General features: G+C 39.0%; 1 protein-coding gene across 1 annotated transcript in view; it reads left to right on the forward strand.

Moving 5' to 3' along the window:
* necab3 (N-terminal EF-hand calcium binding protein 3) overlaps positions 1-18,144 on the forward strand; it is a 51,511-nt gene extending 33,367 nt beyond the window's left edge. Inside the window, exons 6-13 of the mRNA XM_017705244.2 lie at positions 5,830-5,966; positions 6,804-6,925; positions 10,348-10,427; positions 11,456-11,509; positions 11,785-11,897; positions 14,929-15,006; positions 16,911-17,002; positions 17,247-18,144. Coding sequence (XP_017560733.1) covers positions 5,830-5,966; positions 6,804-6,925; positions 10,348-10,427; positions 11,456-11,509; positions 11,785-11,897; positions 14,929-15,006; positions 16,911-17,002; positions 17,247-17,275 — 705 coding nt within the window. The 3' untranslated portion in view covers positions 17,276-18,144. The remainder of the gene's footprint in view (positions 1-5,829; positions 5,967-6,803; positions 6,926-10,347; positions 10,428-11,455; positions 11,510-11,784; positions 11,898-14,928; positions 15,007-16,910; positions 17,003-17,246) is intronic.
* The last annotated feature ends 1,142 nt before the right edge of the window (positions 18,145-19,286 follow it).

A 19,286-nucleotide genomic window follows, 5' to 3' on the forward strand; every position in this document is an offset into this window, starting at 1 on the left:
TGAATGAGTGAGTGGTGAATAGATGGATTTACTTGTCAGTCCAACCACCCATTCATTAATTTGTCTTTCCATTCACACATCTACACACAATGAATAGATGGACAAATAGATGGAGGGATACATTACATGCTCTTATCCATCCTTTCATCCATCCATCCATCCATCCATCCAACCATCTACCACCCCATACATCTCTCTTTGTGCAGCCTTCTCAATAAGAACCACAAAAGAGATTTATTACACGTATTCATGGTTTCGATCTTTATGATAGCTGGCAGCTCTTCTGTGTTCTGTAACTGAGTGTGCTAATCATTGTTTTGACAGTTAGACCTTCAGATCAATGCCTCAGTGTAGATCCGCTACTCATCTCGAGCAGAAGGACATCTGGTTATATGCTTGCTTATTATTTAAATTGTAATTTGGGAATTTAAAGATATAATATTCTGCCTAAATGTTCTGTCTTCTAAACTGCGATGGCACCTGCAATTATTCAATTGTTGTGCTGCTGCTTACCTTATTGGCAGGTGAACCAGCAGAGATGGTTTTAAATTGCACATAATTACACTCATTTACATTAGAATCGTGCATGGGCAAATTTTTGCAGGAAAACAAATTATGCTGATGTCCATCATCCCCTGCTGCAGATGTTTTGCTGCTGCAGCAGAAAGCTCTTACCCTGTAGATTTTGGCAGAGTAGCAAAATGAAATGGGCACAGTTAGTCAATGACTGCGACGTAGCTGAGGCATTGCCTGACTTGAAAGAATAAAGAACCAGGACAAGGCTCTTTTATGAGTGTTAATTATGAGGTCTGTAACACTACTACACAGGACATTGAGTGATGTTCTGTAAAGGTCATGCATATTTGAAAATGTTGTTTTTAACTGACACACTTAGTTCTTTTCTCAAAACCTGAAAACCAAAGATGCGGGATGAATAAATTATTTACAGAGATGGTGCAAATGGAAATGTGGCCCATATTTGAGGCTGAATATCTCCAGCTGAAGGAAGATGGCATTTTAAACTGACATGCAGTGGAAACGAGTCGTGCATCAGTTGTCAGTCAGTGAAAGACATCTGAACAGTGTCGGAGAAGAGTTTTGCAGTGGTGTTAGAAATACTCAGATAAAACCAACTTTTTTCACTTCCAACTTCTGGGCCCATGCTTCAAATCCTCACTCTTATAACTATAACTATCTAGTTTAATATATTATATATCAAATATTAGTTGTATAGTAGTTATTTAACAATTGGTTAGTGTTCCAGACTCAGATTAAGCCTAATTCTAGACTAAATCGAACATTTAAAGGGCATATCCTTTACTGCCACAGGCTGTTTTTGTGAGAGACTGATATATGTAAATGAGCTCTGTTCTGATTGGCTGCCCTGTATCAAGCCTCATTTAGAAAGCAATCCTGTCCTTATAACTTTGGTGGGAATGGGTGGGAGTAAGCTGGTGTTGGCTGAATAAGCAAATAAATGTCAGTGCACTGTTTTTCATGACATAACAAAAGCAGTGCATTTTGCAGCTAAGTTGCCTTATATGGACTGGTGAGTGAATGAAATTTTAAAAAATTTTGACCATATTTACATACTTTCTCAAACTGTCATATTTCTAAAAAGCAAAAAAAACATTGGAGTTGCATAATATGGGTCCTTAATGGTGGAACTCCGATGGTAAACAGCACTTTAGTCCAAAGAACCAGACACTGTTCATATATTGATTTATGTCGTGCACACCTACTAAAATTCTTGCACAGTGAGCTGAGCTGGTTGAATGGCTCAGATATCATGCTTTGTAAAAGCCGTTTATGGTACAATGTACATTATAGCACATCCTCAGTGTCAGGTTTCAGACACCAGACGAAACAGCTTCGCTTCTAAGGAGAAACACTGTCATGCATCAGTTCTCATTCAATCTGTCTAAGCCAAGCACTTTAGAATTTGCCACAACATTGAATTGAAAACTTTGTGTAACATTTGCAATTCTGTTTTTTTTGACTAGGTTAATTACAATTTTGTGGCCAAATTAAAGGTGGTGGTACACTTTGACCACAGCTTTTGCTGAACTGTATTTACTTTTATTTGATCAAGATTACATTTCGGCTCACACGCTATCAATTTGCGGGCTCCTCCATCCACTTTGGAGTTAGAGCCCGTCTCAAAATTACCTGAAGGAAAATATTGCTTGCAGTAGTAATAGTAATAGTGTTTGTAATGGTGATATCATTTTAAGTACATCAGAGATAAAGCAACACTTTTTCTTCAGGTAATTTTTAAATGGTTCCTTTGGTGGACACAGGAGCAAACACTGTAATAGAGTGAGAGATGGAGCTTCATCATTGTCAAATAAAAGGTAACTCCATCCATATCACCACCTGGTTTAGCTGTTTACTGTGGTTATTTTCCACATAGCTACCCAAATAATGGGATTCTGTGACCAGAACAGGCCTAACAGACTCACATTTTAGACACATACTTGTGGGCACATATTCTCACTCTCTCTCTCTCTCTCTCTCTCTCACACACACACACACACACACACACACACACACACAAACACACACATACACATACACGCTCACAGGAAATGTCACTTCAGATGGTGCAATCTGACAGCAGTGGGACTGCAGTGTACTGACTGATCAAGAAACTTGTTCGACCTCATTTGTCATGCTGAGGTTGTGCATCTATTAGATGCTGAAGGACTTAATAAGACTTCATTGTAAGTTTTTGCTCAACAAGATAGCTTCCTGAGAGTGCAGTAGGGGAGTGTGATCATATCATTTATTAGTCACAGATCCCAGAGGTACTAAGCTCTTGATTGATTACAAGAGGATTTCGCCTAAAAGAATAAAACGAAAGCAATTTCCTCAACTGCTGACACAAATGTGCTGCATGTATGTTCAACAGAGTTTGGCTAGATTTTGTTTAGTATTAAGCTCTTAATCCTATACAGTCTTTGGGTTGCTGCAATGTGACATGCGTGTCTTCTCTTCCCACAACGTTGTGGCACTAGAAAAGAGAAACAGAAATAGTGATAATGTGGATTAAGGAAAGGATGTTAAATATTTGCCTTTAGCTTAGAGGATAAATTGCGTTATACATCATACTTGCTGTTTGCTTGGTTGCATTTGCATGTAAGAATGTGAAACTGTAGTGTACGAATGTGATGCTCAAATCCATTAATTGGACAAGAGCCCAATAGTTGTTGTTATGGCTCTGAAAAGAATCTCGAATGACTATGAGTGTAACATAGAGGGCAGAGGCAGGTTGCAAATGCGAAGTAGCTTTAATAAGGACTTTGCAGTACTCTTAGTCAAAGCAGGCAGAGGTCAAAACACAGGTAGGCAAAATTAGAGGCAGATCCATGTTCGAAAAACCAAAGAGAATAGCAGGGGTAAAAAAACAGGGAAAGCTCTAACACGAGAGACAAGCTCAGAAGCAGGTTAGGAACACAGAAATTTCACAATCCCTCAGTGAAAACTAAGGAGTTTAATTCGCCGTCTTAATGTCCTTGAAATGAGCTGCAGGTGGGTGGGAGAGGAGGACAGTGGGCAGAGCCAGGGAGAGTCCAGGTCAAGTCTTCCCAGAGTGGGGAAGACATGACAGTGAGGACGTTGAACAACTGTAAGGGTAGTCCCTTTTTGCAGCCCCCCATCCTCCCACCCACGGTGGCCATTCCACCAGCGGAATGGAAAATGTACTTTTTGATTAATATAATCAAATAAAATATCTTTCCCCATAACTCTGTTATCAGATTAACTAGGACTCTGTGCTCAGCTGCAAGTGGGCAAAACTGCTAAGATAAATCAGACAGCACCACTTCTTCATAAAAGAAAAAATCATGTAGAACTGCCACAATAAAAAGTAGCTTTTAAACACAATAAAACACTTGTGCTGATTTGCTGCTTATCTTCAAAGGACCTTCTCTGTTTTGTAATACATCATACACTTTCCATCGAAATACCTTCCATCAATGTTATTAAAGAACAAAAATGGATAGTGCAGAAACTGAGGGACCCCAAAAATAGGCAGGATATTTGCATCTATATTGTGTGATCGTATAGATATCTCTGTGATTCTAGACAATGTCCATCCTTTTCAAGGACAAATGGACATCATCTTGTAATCTTAAACAACAAATCCTTTATCATCAATGACTGCCTAAAGTCGGTAACCAAAGACCACACCAAGCTCTGCCAGGCCTGTAATACATTCATATTCTGTTTTATGCTTATTTTGTGGCTTTTCAGCCTGACTCTGTCTTCAGTAAGTGATATGCATGTTCAGTGGAGTTCAGATTGCGTAACCAACAGATCCAGTCAAATTTCGCTCCACATTTCAGAATCGTCTATAGTTGCTTTAGTAGCATGTCACTGTCCTGCTGCAAGGTGAGGTGCTTTTCACTGAGTTTTGAGGCATGTGGTTGGGTCAGATGCTGCTGTTTACTTTAGAATTCACCCTGCTGTTGGCTTTGGCCGTCAAATCATCAATAAAATCAAGTGAGTCATTTCCTTGGCAGCCATACATGCCTATTCCATCATGCTTCACAGATGAGGTTGTTTGCTTTGGATCACGATGTATTTCTCCACACTTTTCTCATTCCATCACACTGGTGCAGGTTAATCTATGCCTCATCTGTCCAGACCTCTGCTAGCCTATTAGGCACACTAGGGACTCAGTATAACTATCCTTTTCTGTTTATAAGCCTTTGTTTGCATCTTGAAATCTTGAAACCACATAGGTTTCAAGATTTAGGTTGTCCAGTACTCTTATTTATAGCAGGCTGGTGTATTCTACTTCTTCTGGTGGCCTTCAGCACATCCATGCCTCTGTCCTCAAGAGTGATCCTCATCTGTTCAGCACTCTTTCTTTAAGATTGTGTTCTTTGGTCACCCACTTCTGTAATCTTGTGAGATTTGCTAAATTGTTTGCTTTTACTCATGTCAAGACATTAACAGAGATTAGATTGGATTAGATTACATTCGATTTTATTGTCATAGTGCAGAGTCCAGGTACAAAGCCAGTGAAATGCAGTTAGCATCTAACAAGAAGTACAAAACACAGTATGATTTACATATGAAGTGCTGAAAGATGAGAGCCATGTATGATGTCAACTGGAATTAAATCTGGACCTTCTGTAGCTCATTTGCATGAACTAATGATGATACGATATTCACCTGGCCAAGAATCATCCAAGCAGCTAATTGTCCAATTATGTATGGTCCCATAAAATCCAGAGACTATGTATTGATTACACTGGTGACTATATAGTTCACCCAGTATGGATTTACATGTAATGCAATGTATTCAGTGTTCTGGAATACAGGGCAAAACTGTATAATTGTGCCCCTTTCCGACTGAACTCTATACAGATTCCCACTGCAGTTACAGAGTTACAGAGCATGAGGGGTAAGGAACAAACAAACACAGTTAACTGTATAAGCAGTAGAGAAAGGCTGCTCTGTTACTTTGATGCTCTGTTGATACATTTAGTAGAATTTAGTGAGGAAATAAGAGAAGAGTACTGAAACTTCCCTAACAGTTTTGTCTTCACTGTCCTCATTTTGACTAATTTCTGTTCAGATAGATTTATTGGCATGACTGTTCCAAATACATTGTTGCTTATTAGGGTTTAACTGTATATAGCCAGACATATTTAGTAGGTTTACTTGTGGTCTTACTATAAAGAATGAATATTGAGAAGAATAAATTGGTAGACGAATTAATATCGGTGACAATGGTAAGGGGGCTGATGAGGATAAAGAGGTAATAGTGAGGAGTTTGTGATGCTCTGGCATATCATAAATCTCTCCCTCTCTCTGTAGGAGTACCAGGGTTCATCCGTGTTGGGGCAGTTTGTGACGCGCTTCATGTTGAGGGAGACATCCAGCCAGCTGCTGTCTCTTCAAATGTCTCTGCAGTGTGCCATGGAGGCGGTGGAGGAGCAGAGCAGCCCTGCACCGTGAGAAACACACACATACATACACTCACACTCACTAAAGTCAGCACCGGCAGGACTGCTTTCTATTCCTCTAGCCTAATACAGCAATTAGTGTCTTTAAAGGGGGATGTGAGGTCAGCTTTAAGAACTTAAAGCGATGGAAACAGCTTTTCTTTCATGCACTACAAACTCTTGAAATGAAACCCGTTACTCTCTGGGAAATTCTTAACGAATCTCAGCGTCCCTTTTGTGTAGGTGTCTGTTTCTTTGCCGCTGACCGTGACTCAAATATTTTATTTTCTCTCTTCTTAAGCAGTTTCTAGGCTACCACATCCATCTTGCACCCACCGTCGTTTTAATATCTTCTACCAATTTCATCTTAATTTTGTTTAATTGTTGTTGATTCTCCGGTTTCCTTCCGCATGTCCAAAGACATGCAGTCAGGCCAATTGGACATGCTAAATTACCCCTGGTTGTGAGTGTGAGTGACTGTCTGTGTCTGTCTGTCTGCCCTGCGATGGATTGGCAACCTGTCCAGGGTGTATCCTGCCTTCCGCCCGAAGACTGCTGGCATAGGCTCCAGCACACCCCCGCAACCCTGATGGAGAAGCGGCTTAGAAGAATGGATGGATGGATGGATGGATGGATGGATGTTGATTGAGTGTTTCCTTTCTCGATTTTTGACGTGTCAGCATCACCAAAGCAGCTGAATGCAAGCCTCTGACAGTTATAAAGAGTAATATAATGCTTTTAACTATTGGGACTGATGGAATCCTTTGTTTTTCCACTTTCTGTCATTCTTCCTCCCTCCTTCATCTCCCTCCATCCTTCCCTCTCTCTCTGTCTTTCTCTCTTCAGGGCTGAGGTGAAGATTCCAGAGCATCTCTCTGTACAGAAGAATAACAGAAGATGCGGACGCAGAGTGCAGAAAAACATGTGCTTGTCTCCTACGGATCCGTACTCTGGCATTCTTACTACAGGTAACAGCGCACACTAGGGGAGTTAGTGTCTCGCAGTTGTCTGACTTTTGATTTGGTTATGGTTCTTTAGGAAATGATTTAATGCATCATCATGCGTCTCAGATTTCACTATTATTTAGTTACAGTTTCAGAAATCTTTTTATTTCTTATTATTTATCAATTCGTTTTTTTCTTATTTATTTGTTTGTTTTAAGTCCACTTATTACATTAGTGTGTACCAAAATTCTTTTTTAATTTTTATGACCCTTTTCAGACCTCGCCTTATCCCTTAAAATTCAGTTGTTTTTGTTGCTGGCTGCCTCATTTAAAAACCAATCCGAAACAACTCCTTAGAACATCAGCTTGGATGGAAGGAGCTAAATGTATGCAGGCTGAATAAGTGGAAATATGTAAATATGTTGGCATTTGTGACTCCACAAAAGCATGAATTTAAAGCAATGTTATTTATATACTCCTATAAGGACTGTGTGGACTGGGGAAGGAATGGTATGTTTTGAAACATTAACAAGCTACATCAAACTTTTTTATTTTTAAAATGACTTTTTCCATTATATGGGCCCTTTAAGAGCATTTTTCTTCCTTTTATACCATTTTGGAGACGTAGGGTTTTATTATGATTTGAAATAATGTAGCCAGAGAATTTTATTTTGACCAAAATGTATACACATACAGTACATTATTAAACATTATAATAATAATTAAAGTTTATAATTAATTTTAACTTTCCAAAATCAAGGCAGTTTCAGTCAGCACCTTCAACTCAATGCAATCAACGCACTAATGTGTTTACACCCCTAATGAACACACATTCTTTATCCTGACTATGAAACTGCAGCCTTGGTCTTGGTCTCATTCTTAACCATAGTGTCTTCTGAAATTTCAGTAAAACCCATCCACACGTCTAATTAGTTCTGTGCCACTGTTTAAACACTAGCGGAGGCTGAAATCTTGGCTGCTGATGTGTTTCTGCAGCGATGTCTGCTTCTCGCCTATCCTGACAGTCGTTATCAGTGCCGCAATTACTGTCAAAGAAACATTAGCCTTGTGTTATGAGCCCTGCCATGGTCTCGCTTTGACAGCATAAAATTAGCCTGAGTGTTAAAGCACTTTGAAAGCTGAGGGTCAGGGTCAGGGGCTTGCGGTTGTGGCTGTTGTGGCTGAGTCTTTGTCTCAAGAGCTATAGTCTTGATTGCATCTGCTATGCACATACACTTTATATTCACACTAGCAAAATTTATAACAGTAAAATTTCATGAAGGTTGATATAAAAACACTTGATCCTGTAATTGGTGCTAATACACCACATTTTTTTTCAGGCAGCCAAAAATATACTGGTGAGCCAAAATAATGTTGCTTATCTTGTAAGAGCAGCCTAGTCAAGAGGTCAAGGTCAGGGATATAATAGACAGTATATGAACATTTGGTTCTTGTAGTGGACATGTTGGATGCATGAGAAGTGGGCAGGCGAGATAATCTCAGTGACTTTGACAAGGGCCGAGCAGTTATGGCCAGACAACTGGGTCATACATGAATATACATGACACACATGCAAAGATTGTGGGGATGGTCCTAGTCAGCAGTGGTGAGCACTTATGGGCAGGGGTCCATGGAGGCAAATACCATGAACCAGTGACAGGACATTGCACAACGGCAATGAAGGTTATACCATCTGTTCTAAACCAACAGAAGGTCTACTACAGCACAGAAATTTTTAATGATGGTTACAGGAGGAGTCATAACACACATTGCACCTGTTGCTTACTGCCTCTGTAAGCTGCTTTTGTAGCATCAGAATAGTCAACGTGCCCACACTAAACCTGTCTCCCATCAAAAACACCTACAATAAGCACACGTGTATCAGACTGGACCTTGCAGTGATGGGAGAAGGTTGCCAGGTCTGTTGAGTCCATGTGAGCCCTGGGGAAGTGATGACACCAGGGTGCACTATGGGAAGGAAATAAGGCAGTAGAGAGAGTGTGATGCTCTGGGCTGTGTTCTGTTGTGAAAACCCTTGGTCCAGGAAATCATGTGGATGTCAATTTTACCTTGTGCCTCCTACTCTAACCAGGTACATCCCTTCATTGTTATGGTAATTGACAATGGCAGTGGCCTCTTTCAGCAGGATAGTGCAGCCACTATCCTGTTCTGGTGTTCTGGAATGGTTTGAGAAACAAGAAGAAGAGTTCTCAGGGTATGGTCCTGACCTCCAGATTCCCCAGATCTGTGTGATTGAGCAGTCATGGGATGTGCTGGAACAAGAAGTCCAGTCCCCAGCCTCTCCATCTTGAAAATTACAGAACCTAAAGGTTCTGCTAGCATCTTGGTGCCAGACATCACAGAGCACCTTCAGATGTCTTGTAGAGTCCATCCATGCCCAGGCGAGTGTGAGGTGTTTTGGTTGCATGTAGAGGGCCATCAGCGTATTAGGCTTAGTAATTATAATGTTTTTGCTGACTGGTGTACAGTAGTCAATCAGTAAATGTTAACATATAATTGTATCACAGTACAAAGAACAATGCCCCTGTAAGATGCCTTTGGCCAACAAAGCATATTCAGGAAGAAGGCAGTGATTTGTGGGCTAATTAAACCGTTTAAACATTTTAAAGATTTGGATCCCTCTTTATTTTGGATAGGCATTTATATATGATCTACAAACGCAAAATTAAGTGGTAAAATTCAGTTGATTCAAATTAAGATCATGAATTAGGCTTAGAAGTTTAGGATTTGCATTAGGATTACATTCTAGGTTGATGTTAAGGTTACTGATATGTTAAAAAGTCATGGTGATATTAAAGGATAATTACTTAAATGCAATTTAATGATATGTTGACCATCTGCAGTGGATCCAAATAAAGTTTACTGAGATTAAAGCTGTATAAAGTGAACCTGGAGCTTTGCCTGAAATGCCTGAAAACAAGAAAACAGCAGAGGGAGGAGAGCTGTCCTTCCCTCCCACTGAGAGGCCTGCAGCAATTTCTCTGTGGACCTGCAGGAGCACAAAAGCTTGTCTGTTCTTGAGTGCACTACAAAAAACATCTTGGCAAGTGAACGTGTCTTGAACAGAGGCAATTGTTACCAAAAGTAAGAATATCATAAGATTATAAGTGTTTTGTGTTATTCTTAGATAATAAGAATTAATTTGTTTAGAAATATTTGTTTACTTACTTTCAGTGATCTTATAGTATGAAGTGATTTTTCTACTCTATCAGTGTAGTAAAATCATTTCTTTCAAGAAATAATGCTTGACGGAATTCAGTTCCTGTCAGTGCAGTGAGATCATTTTACTTGAAGTAAGTAAACATGTCTAGACATAAACAGAAGATTCTTATTATAATCTTACAGTAATCTGTTGCTTACAGTAATGTATTGGTTACATTCAAGATGTTATATTTTGCACTGTGCTGGTGTGTATTATCTCCCAGGTGTCACTGTGGATACAGATGATCATTGGTCTTCTCAGATCAACAGACTGCAACAGCTCATTGACAAATTGGAGTGCCAGGTGACCAACTCTGCATATTCATCTGTCTGTCTGTCTGTGTCTGTCCATCTGTCCGTCCGTCCAGCCATCCATACATCATCCATTACACTATACATACTGTGCATACCTCTGCTAATTTACTATATCAATGTGTCTGATTCCCTGCTTATTATCACTTTTTAATTTCCATACATCCATCCTCCAATTTGTCCATCATAAGATTCAGATTAAGATTAAGTGACCCTTATTAGTCCCACAATGGGGAAATTTCACCTCCACATTTAACCCATCCGTGAAGTGAAACACCACATATACTCTAGTGAACACACACACACACACACACACACACACACACAGTTGCCCGGAGCGGTGGGCAGCCCAATCCACAGCGCCCAGGGAGCAGTTGGGGCTTATGTGTCTTGCTCAAGGACACCTCAGTCATATGCTGTTGGCTCTGGAGATCGAACCGGTGACCTTCCGGTCACGAGGATGGTTCCCTAACCTCCAGCCCATGACTGCCCCATCTACAGATCTAACATATTGGTATCCAACAATTCTACAAGCATTCATTCAATAACACAGTAGCTTTTTGGGCTTAAAGGAGAACACTTACAGACAAACTGTGTGCAATATTATCTGATTGTGCACCATAGCCAACTGACCATAGCCAACTGACCATAGCCAACTGACAATAGTACACTGAAATATTCATTTAAAATAAAATCTAGTAATCTACCTTCCTGTCCTTCCTTACGTTTTAAAATAATGTACATGAAATAGTGTGCTGTCACATTACATGACGTGATAAAGAATAAGGGACATCAGCAAAGTCTTCTGAGGAGCTGAGTTCAAAAAGCTTGTAAATTTCGCTTTTGTTCACATTGATAACTTGTTGTTTTCTTCATCTTTGACAAACAGTGTGTTTCCTGATGTTACAATCATTTGACTTGATTGGCGATCATGATAGATCTAAGCAGCAATTCATGGTACTATCATCAATTGTCTCAAGCCTAGATTATAATTTCTAAATACCCCATTTTTGTTACCAGAGTCCTAAGCTGGAGCCCCTGAAAGAAGACCCTCTGGCCAGCACATATAAATCAGTGAGTGTCCATCTCCTGCACAGCTACTGCAACCATATCACTTATATATAGCTCTAGATCCTGGCCATGCCTACTGTCTATGCTGACAAGATAAGAAAGCTGAGAATGCAGGTTCACTTATCTAATCAATAAGCTTTGAGGGAGTCTGGCTTTGTTCTTTAGATGTATTTATCTTCACTCAGACACATTCTCTCTCTTCTCTCCATCTTTCTTTTTTTTTATAAGCAGCCCTCACTGTTTCTCTGTGTTTTTTCCTCTATCTGTCCTCCATCTAGAACATTCTGTTGGTGCAGAGGCAGATGACGGTGACAGAGGACAATCTTGAAGAGTTCCAGAAGACCCTGAAAAGCTATGCTGATTCCACGACTAACCAGAGCGACAACCTTCAGTGAGAATTAACACACATATAAGAATTTTTACACACTTGTGCTGTGTAACTACATGGCCTTGCATGAAGTGGCATAAGCAAAATTAAAGGCAAACAGACTAACTAAAAAATGGTACAAAAAAACCTGAATTTGAAAACTCACAAGGAAATTATTAAATTGCATTTGTTTATATTAGTGTTATATTTATTTCTCAACTATTTTTCTTCTTCGATTGATCGTCTTATCCAACAATTATGCTTTCTCAGTTGAGACTGTTGCAGAATCAAAAACATGATTGAGTAAAAGAAATGATCGAGGTAAAAAGAAACTTATTATTTACTGAAGTCTTCAAACTTCCAAAGATAATAAAATAATTTTGTGTCACAAAGAGGCCAATTGTGACACAAATTAAAAAGTGTCACAATTGTCCCCTCCCAGTCCTCCATGTGCTTTTTTGTTTTGGTCTTGTCCATGTGCTTTCTTTGTATTGATTCTTCCCTGTTTCTGCCCCCTTGTTTCTTGACTCCGCCCTTGATTGTGCTCACCTGTGTTATCCACCTGTGTATTGTTAACCCTTGTTGTTTCCTTGCATTTAAGCCCTGTGTTTTCCCCTGTTAGTTTGCTGGTCTTTGTTTGGTCTTTGTTTTGTATTGTGGTGTTTAACGTCGTTCTTCCGGCCTACCTTGTGTGTTTATCCTGTGTTTCTTTTTGTCATGTATGTCCCTCCATCTGTCCGTGTAAATAAATAAATATTCTCTCTGCACGTGCGTCTGCCTCATCATCACTCCCGGACATTACAATAAGTTTATATTACTTCCTCATTTATCATTTAGTTTGTTTTTATTTTTTAACCTGTCACCTTTCCTATTTTCTTGATTCTAGCACATGTTTAATTATTTATCAATTTCCATTTTGTCACTGTTTGAGTGAGTAAGGTCTTAAAATCTTAGGGGAAGTAACTGGCCAAAGGTTTTGCATTAAACATTACTATGTTTATGGCTGACATGGACATTGTCAGTGTATGCAACTTGTCCTTAAAGCATCCTAAAACAGATTTAACAATGGATTTCATTACTGAATCGCTCCCTCAGTATGGCATTCATTTACTGCTCTGTACTATACAGTGTATCTCCTGGTTTATTATATGTAGCCTAACATTACATTTGATGAGCTGACATTAGCCACTGAGGCTAGTTAGTTGCAGGTATGCATGTACTATCAGCAGAAGCTAAAAACATGAAGTAAATGTGAAAAGGTGTTTTTGTTTTGTTCGTACATTAATCTTATGCTGCTGTGAATCCACTTTGCATATTGTGCATTGCACCACGCTGTGACTTTTTATGGTACATTAACTTTCCTTAAAAATCAATTTTTTGACTTCTTCTGAAAAGTTACCCTTTTAGAGATACTTTGTTTTTTTTGGGGCAGCAACAATATACATTAAACAAGCATCTGCAACCTCGATACACATTAGACACATTAATCAAACATACCTAAAGCTATAAAGGAGATCATTCTCTGCTTTCAGCTTTGATAAAGGAAAAGTTTGGCAAAGAATGAAATATATATAGTTTTTTTTCTCATCCCAGATGTAGTCAGTCAACCAAGACATGTTATTGTTTTCCGTCTTAGATTTGGAGCTAGGAGATTAATGTAGCTGATAAGATATAGAAGGTTGTAACCCACCAGTTAGCATCGTGCAGACCACATGCCTGACTCATCACACACTTCTCAAACTGTGCTGAGTTGTTATGTCATCTAAAATATTCTTGCTTATCTGCTTTCTGATGCTCTCAAAAATCCCAAAAATTTCCTAAAAATTGACAAATGCATCATATAGCTAAAAATAGTACACAGTCCAACCATTTTGAAGCTTGATGTTTACAAAAGAATTGTAGTTGAGGCAATTGTGTGATGATTTATGCAGCCTAGGTGGGGGAAACCTTCCATTAGTACATTAGCTCCACTGTGTTTACTTATCTACATTAGTCTTGTGCAAAATTGCTGACACCAAACATGCCTTGGCTGATTGTCTACATTTGGGCTAAGGTGTAAAACTACTGCAAATGTTTGGTCCCACTTTATATTGTGCCTCTAATAACTGTGTAGTTACACATGAATAACATATGCAGCAATACCAACTACTGATGATTTACCCACTGTTACAGATGGATTACAGAAGTACAGCCTATGTAATTATACATGTGTATCAACTTCAGTTTGCCTCATGTTTTTACACAAGTGTATCTTCTACACAGGAACTTTCCTGTAGTGTAAAGTTACACTTTTAAATAAGTGGACAGTTCCTGTGTAGTTATTATGTAGTTACTGTGTAATAATGGCACAGTAATTGCTTCGGAGGTAATGCAACACATTTAATTCATGTCATAAAAGTTACATTTTAAGATAAGGGGACGTCTGCTGTACTGTCACATTACAGAATGGTTTAAAGTGGTTACAGTGTCACAGTTCTAGCAACACAAATGTTAGCTAAATGTAATGTAATTACCCTTGTGTAACTAAGGTCAACTAAGGTTGATATACATTTAATTACATAAGGTGTACTTCTGTAATCTCTAACAGTGACTAAATCATTGGTAGTTACATTGTTGTTGCATATGTTGTTCACATGTAACTACACAGTTATTAGAGACATGTAATATAAAGTGGGACCGAATGTTTATTTCACTGAAGTACCCCTTTAACAACCCACCCACCACTTAAAGTTACCCTTATAAGCTGTAATGTTGAAGTCTTTTTCCATATTCAGGTCGATTTCTTAGCTCATTTCCCAAGTGAAATGTAGTTATAAGTGATGATTGGTTTATCTAATGAGCTTTTTGTTCTCCAGAGGGGAATGCTACAAGCTCAAATCATCAGCAGATGCGGTGCATCACCAAGCAGGAAATAAATGCCCAAAGCAAATGAAAGCAAATTTTCTTGTCACAACAGGGGAAAAAGAAGAAATTGAAGAAACTGATGTTTTGGTGTTTGGTGCAGCTGCTTGACACTGATTAGAAACTCATCACCACCATCCCTCCTTTCTTACAGCGTGTCCATCCAGAAGCTGCCTGAGAAGAGTTGCTACATAATATATGAGTTCTGGCAAGATCGCCTTTCTTGGATGAGGTATGTGTGTAATTGCGAAAGTGTACTTGTATAACACAGAACCCTTGTGAGTGTCTGTTAGCCCGTTTGGCCCACCCAAAGACCTTCTGATGCCTATTGAACGCTAAGCAGTTATCTTCAAGGATCTGAAAGCTTCACTTTCACTCGCTGTTGGAAGATTGAATCAGAGAAGCGTGTAAACTCTTCCAGACGACCTTAGTTTGTCTGCTGAGAAACTTGGATTGGAGAAAGTTCAATGGCATCTCATGCTTGAAATATATTCAGGAATTTTGTTTGAGGCAATTGCTTGCCTAATAAATGAGACATCCTCACAGATCTGCTGAGAGGATATGAGAAATGATATTTCAAGCATGTCTGACCCTCTGCAATCACTTAACAACTGTATTGTTTGGGCAATAACATTACACATCCAAAGACCTCTAAATTATATACCAGTAGTATACAGTTTCCAAACACAAAACAGTAGCAAGACTGTGTACACATTCACATAACCATATGCAACACTGCCGAGACGAGGAAAAACAACACAGCTAAAAATCCTAATCCTGACTATTCAGGACCGAAGCACACTGCCACAGCAGGCATGAACATGTATATGTACCATTTATGTCTTACCCTTGATTTCTGGATGCATTAAAGCAGATGCTTGCTTTCACATTATGACACAGTCCATTAAAGCTTTTGTAGTAAAAGAGTGTTGTAACCAACAAATTCACAGATCACTGAAGACAGTTTTTTTGTCTGATTTTGGCTTTGGACACAGGTAGAAAGTGACATAGCCTGCTCTATTTGCAACTCACTTTTACAGATCCCCCCCATCTTTTGACCACAGCTGGAGCTTCAAATTCAAACACTGTAGTGCCAATAAGGGCTGATTTTCTAAGTGAAACTAAGCTGAAGCGCTAATTTTTTTTAAATTTTATTTTTCCTCTTAAGGTTCGCTTATAACAATTCTGTGGTTTTATTCAGCAAAAAATGGCCATAATTCATTTTTACATGGCCATTTTCCAACCTCTCTTTATCCCTCAGAATTTAACAAGCTGTTTAGTTCCTGTGTCTTAAAATTCACAAAAAAGCTAGCTCTGTTCTGATTGGCTACACTGTATTGTGTCTCATTTAAAAGCACTCAGAGCTCTCCTTAGAAGTTCTGTGTGTATGGGTAGAGGTAAACTATTGCAGGATGAATAAGTAGATAAATATATTTCTATCTTTTGTGTTAAGCATGGGAAAAAAGTAAAAACCTATATAAAACTTATTTTTATTGTTTTTCTAAGTTAAATTCACCAAATCATCAGTAGTTGTGCATTAAAATGTGTACAAGTGTGTTTCTCTGTAGACGATGTGTTAACATACTTTCATTTACAAAATCAGCAGAAGTATGTTATTCAACCAGGGGCACCCAAATTTTTGCATATGACTGTATAGCGGGCTTTTTTTGTACCTAGAAAATGCTTAGTGGGCGACTAAGGCCCACTAAGCCCAAACAGCAGCAGTCAGTGATTGGTTTAACATGTCAGTCAGGCCTCTTCCAGTCAAAGCTCTTGAACTAATAATGAAACTGTGGACTTTGTGCAGATAATCAAAAGCGTATGTAGACTGTGTGTCTGTAAATTCAGCATTAGGAAGAAAGCAGGTCAATGTGTGTGTTCCCTTGTGGTTTTCATGTGCTGCCAGATTCAGTAGTCTTAAGAGACACACTTTGCCGAAGAGCAGATGGTTCATCTCCTAGGAGATACTGCCCCACCAAAAAAAAGAAAAAATAAATAACACACACACACACAGACCTGTTTTCTTCCTCAGGTCCTCGGCTGATATGTAGGTGTGGCGAGTGATGTTCCAGACCACTAATTAACAAGTCAGGGTGGGAAAATAATAAGGTCTGTCTGTCTCTTGCTGTATTTCAGTTACCTGCAGTCTGAGGCCAGTAAGACTTTCCAGCGCTGTATCATAGACATGCTGGAGGACCCTGAACTCGTCTCTACCATGCTAATGCCTGGTACGTGAGTGTTTGCGTGTGCATGTGTGCTTTTAATAGACTTTTTTAGACCTGCTCATAAAAATGCATTTCAGAATCAATTTTCTGGCCCCCAAGGGGGAAAGACGTGTTTACATTAAGGCTGCAGTCACAGCCGTTATGTTAGACATTTTAGAAAAGTGGAAATGAATCCATGCGATCTGTTTTAACATGCATATTTTCTATCCCTAATCTCTCTCTCTCTCTCTCTCTCTCTCTCTCTCAGCATCCTGGTGGATCATGACAAACAATTAACTCCAAAAAAAAATGCAGTATGCAACCACTAACAAAAAAACAAAGTGGAATCTGAAACCAATCCTGCGTGTGTTTGCCTCAATCCAAGCTAGGCAAAAGCGTACTAATCTCCTCCTCACGTGTTCCCCATGGCTTCGTTTTTGTGTTCCTTCAACTTTCCATCTGTACGAAAATTTAAAAAAAGAAAAGAAAACAGTAACCAGGCATGGTTCTAATCTCTCTAGCATGTATAGAAAATTAAAGTGACTTTCTCTGCTCCGTGCACAAGCCAGTGGCGAAGCTTTTGAAGCTACCGCGCCTTTGATGTGGCAACGGCTCACAGATTTAGAAAAACCGAAGAGCTAAAACCGTAATAACACAAATATGTGGGAAGAAGGGAATACTCGCTTCAGCGACTTCAGACTTGGTGTTTTCTGCTTTGGGGTACCATCTATAACAAAAAAGACATAACAAAAATAGATATAAGATTGCATGCTTGTTAGAACTTTAGTTTCAGACATAGCTGACTTAAGCCACCGTCCATGCTTGCTCAAGGCGACTTTCCGAAGATAAGATCGAACTGTGTAATTCTGTGGATAGAGTAGTCCTTATGTGGAACTTTGCTGTTCTGCCTTGTGGTTCCTCAGTTGATACGTTAATGTTCCAAACAGTTCTGTTTAATTTAAGCTAAGTATACCAGTTCTCTGAATCACTTCTTTCCTTTCTCATATTGTTTCCAGATCATGGATATATTGTACATGTTGTGTTAAACTGCTTGACTTAAAGAACTATGCTGAGATTTATTTATGTATTTATTTACTTCAGGTCTACATCCATTGTATTTAAGCATATGAGAAGAAATAAAACTAAAAAGTTGTTTGTGTACCGCATAGTTCCCATCATTCTTTGCGTCATGATAACTGACTTTTTTCAAAGCTTTCAAAGAAGTTTCAGTTTCAAGGGAGTCTGCAAATTAAAAAAGTCTTTTCAATGTTCTCTTGCTTTATACACCTCAGTGCTGTGAATAGAGAGTTTTAATAAGTTTTTGGCATTGACAAGGAAGAAGATAGTCAGCCAGCAGGAGTATGAAAGAGTCTTATGAAAAGGCCTAGCAGCACTTGACAGAAATGACTGAGCTCTTTTGTCTGTGTGAAGCACTTTTGTCGACGCTCTTTGCCATCAGCAGCCTCATTAGGGCTTTATAGTTGCACATAAATCCTACCATGACTCTGTAATAGCGATTTCTCAGGCACAGAAACAACAGTAATTAGGTGTCATAGATCTTTAGCTCCATGTCAATAAGGCTAATTGGAGCCCCTCGAGAAACCCTCAGCCAGCTAATGCGCTTCTGTAGCGCAAAAAATTGTGACAGTCAAACTAAACAGGCTTCTTAGTAAGACCTAAAAATTAAAAAAAAAAAAGTACAGGTATGAAAGAATGCAGAGACCACACAGATCAAAAAATGCTGTTTTGCTTGGTGCAGTTTTACACCTTCTTGGTGGTCACTCAAGCAGCTTCAAGAGGAGCCACCTGGAATACTTTTCCAAAAGTCTTGAAGAAAAAAAAGATGTTCCCACATAAACATAAACGCACACAAAGCACACGTAACTTCACTATTTAGATTTTGCTTAGAAACAGATTTCAAGCTTTCAAAGGGGAGTTCCACCAAGTTTTCAAAATTTCTGTATGATTCAATCACTGAGATGCAAAGTCAGTCAGAGTGGTTTTATGTTCTGGAGAAACCTACACTTTAGATATCTTTACAGCAGAAACCATGAGTTACAGTGATGACAACTCAACTATTCAAACGTTGCTGTTGAATTTACATTTTTAATATGTAAAGTGAATTATGGCAAAATAGCAGTAAATCTTGTTTTATGTCATGTAGTGTGTTTTCAGAAGCATTAAGCACTTTAGACTTCTGTTTCCTATCACCACTGTTGTGAGCAATTGACTCTAGAATGGTGCATTTCACATTAAGCCACTTTAAATTACTCTCTCTCTCTCTCTCTCTCTCTCTCTCTCTCTCTCT

The sequence above is a fragment of the Pygocentrus nattereri genome, chromosome 26 (genome assembly GCF_015220715.1).
Source record: "Pygocentrus nattereri isolate fPygNat1 chromosome 26, fPygNat1.pri, whole genome shotgun sequence".
In the NCBI taxonomy this organism is placed as follows: Eukaryota; Metazoa; Chordata; class Actinopteri; order Characiformes; family Serrasalmidae; genus Pygocentrus; species Pygocentrus nattereri.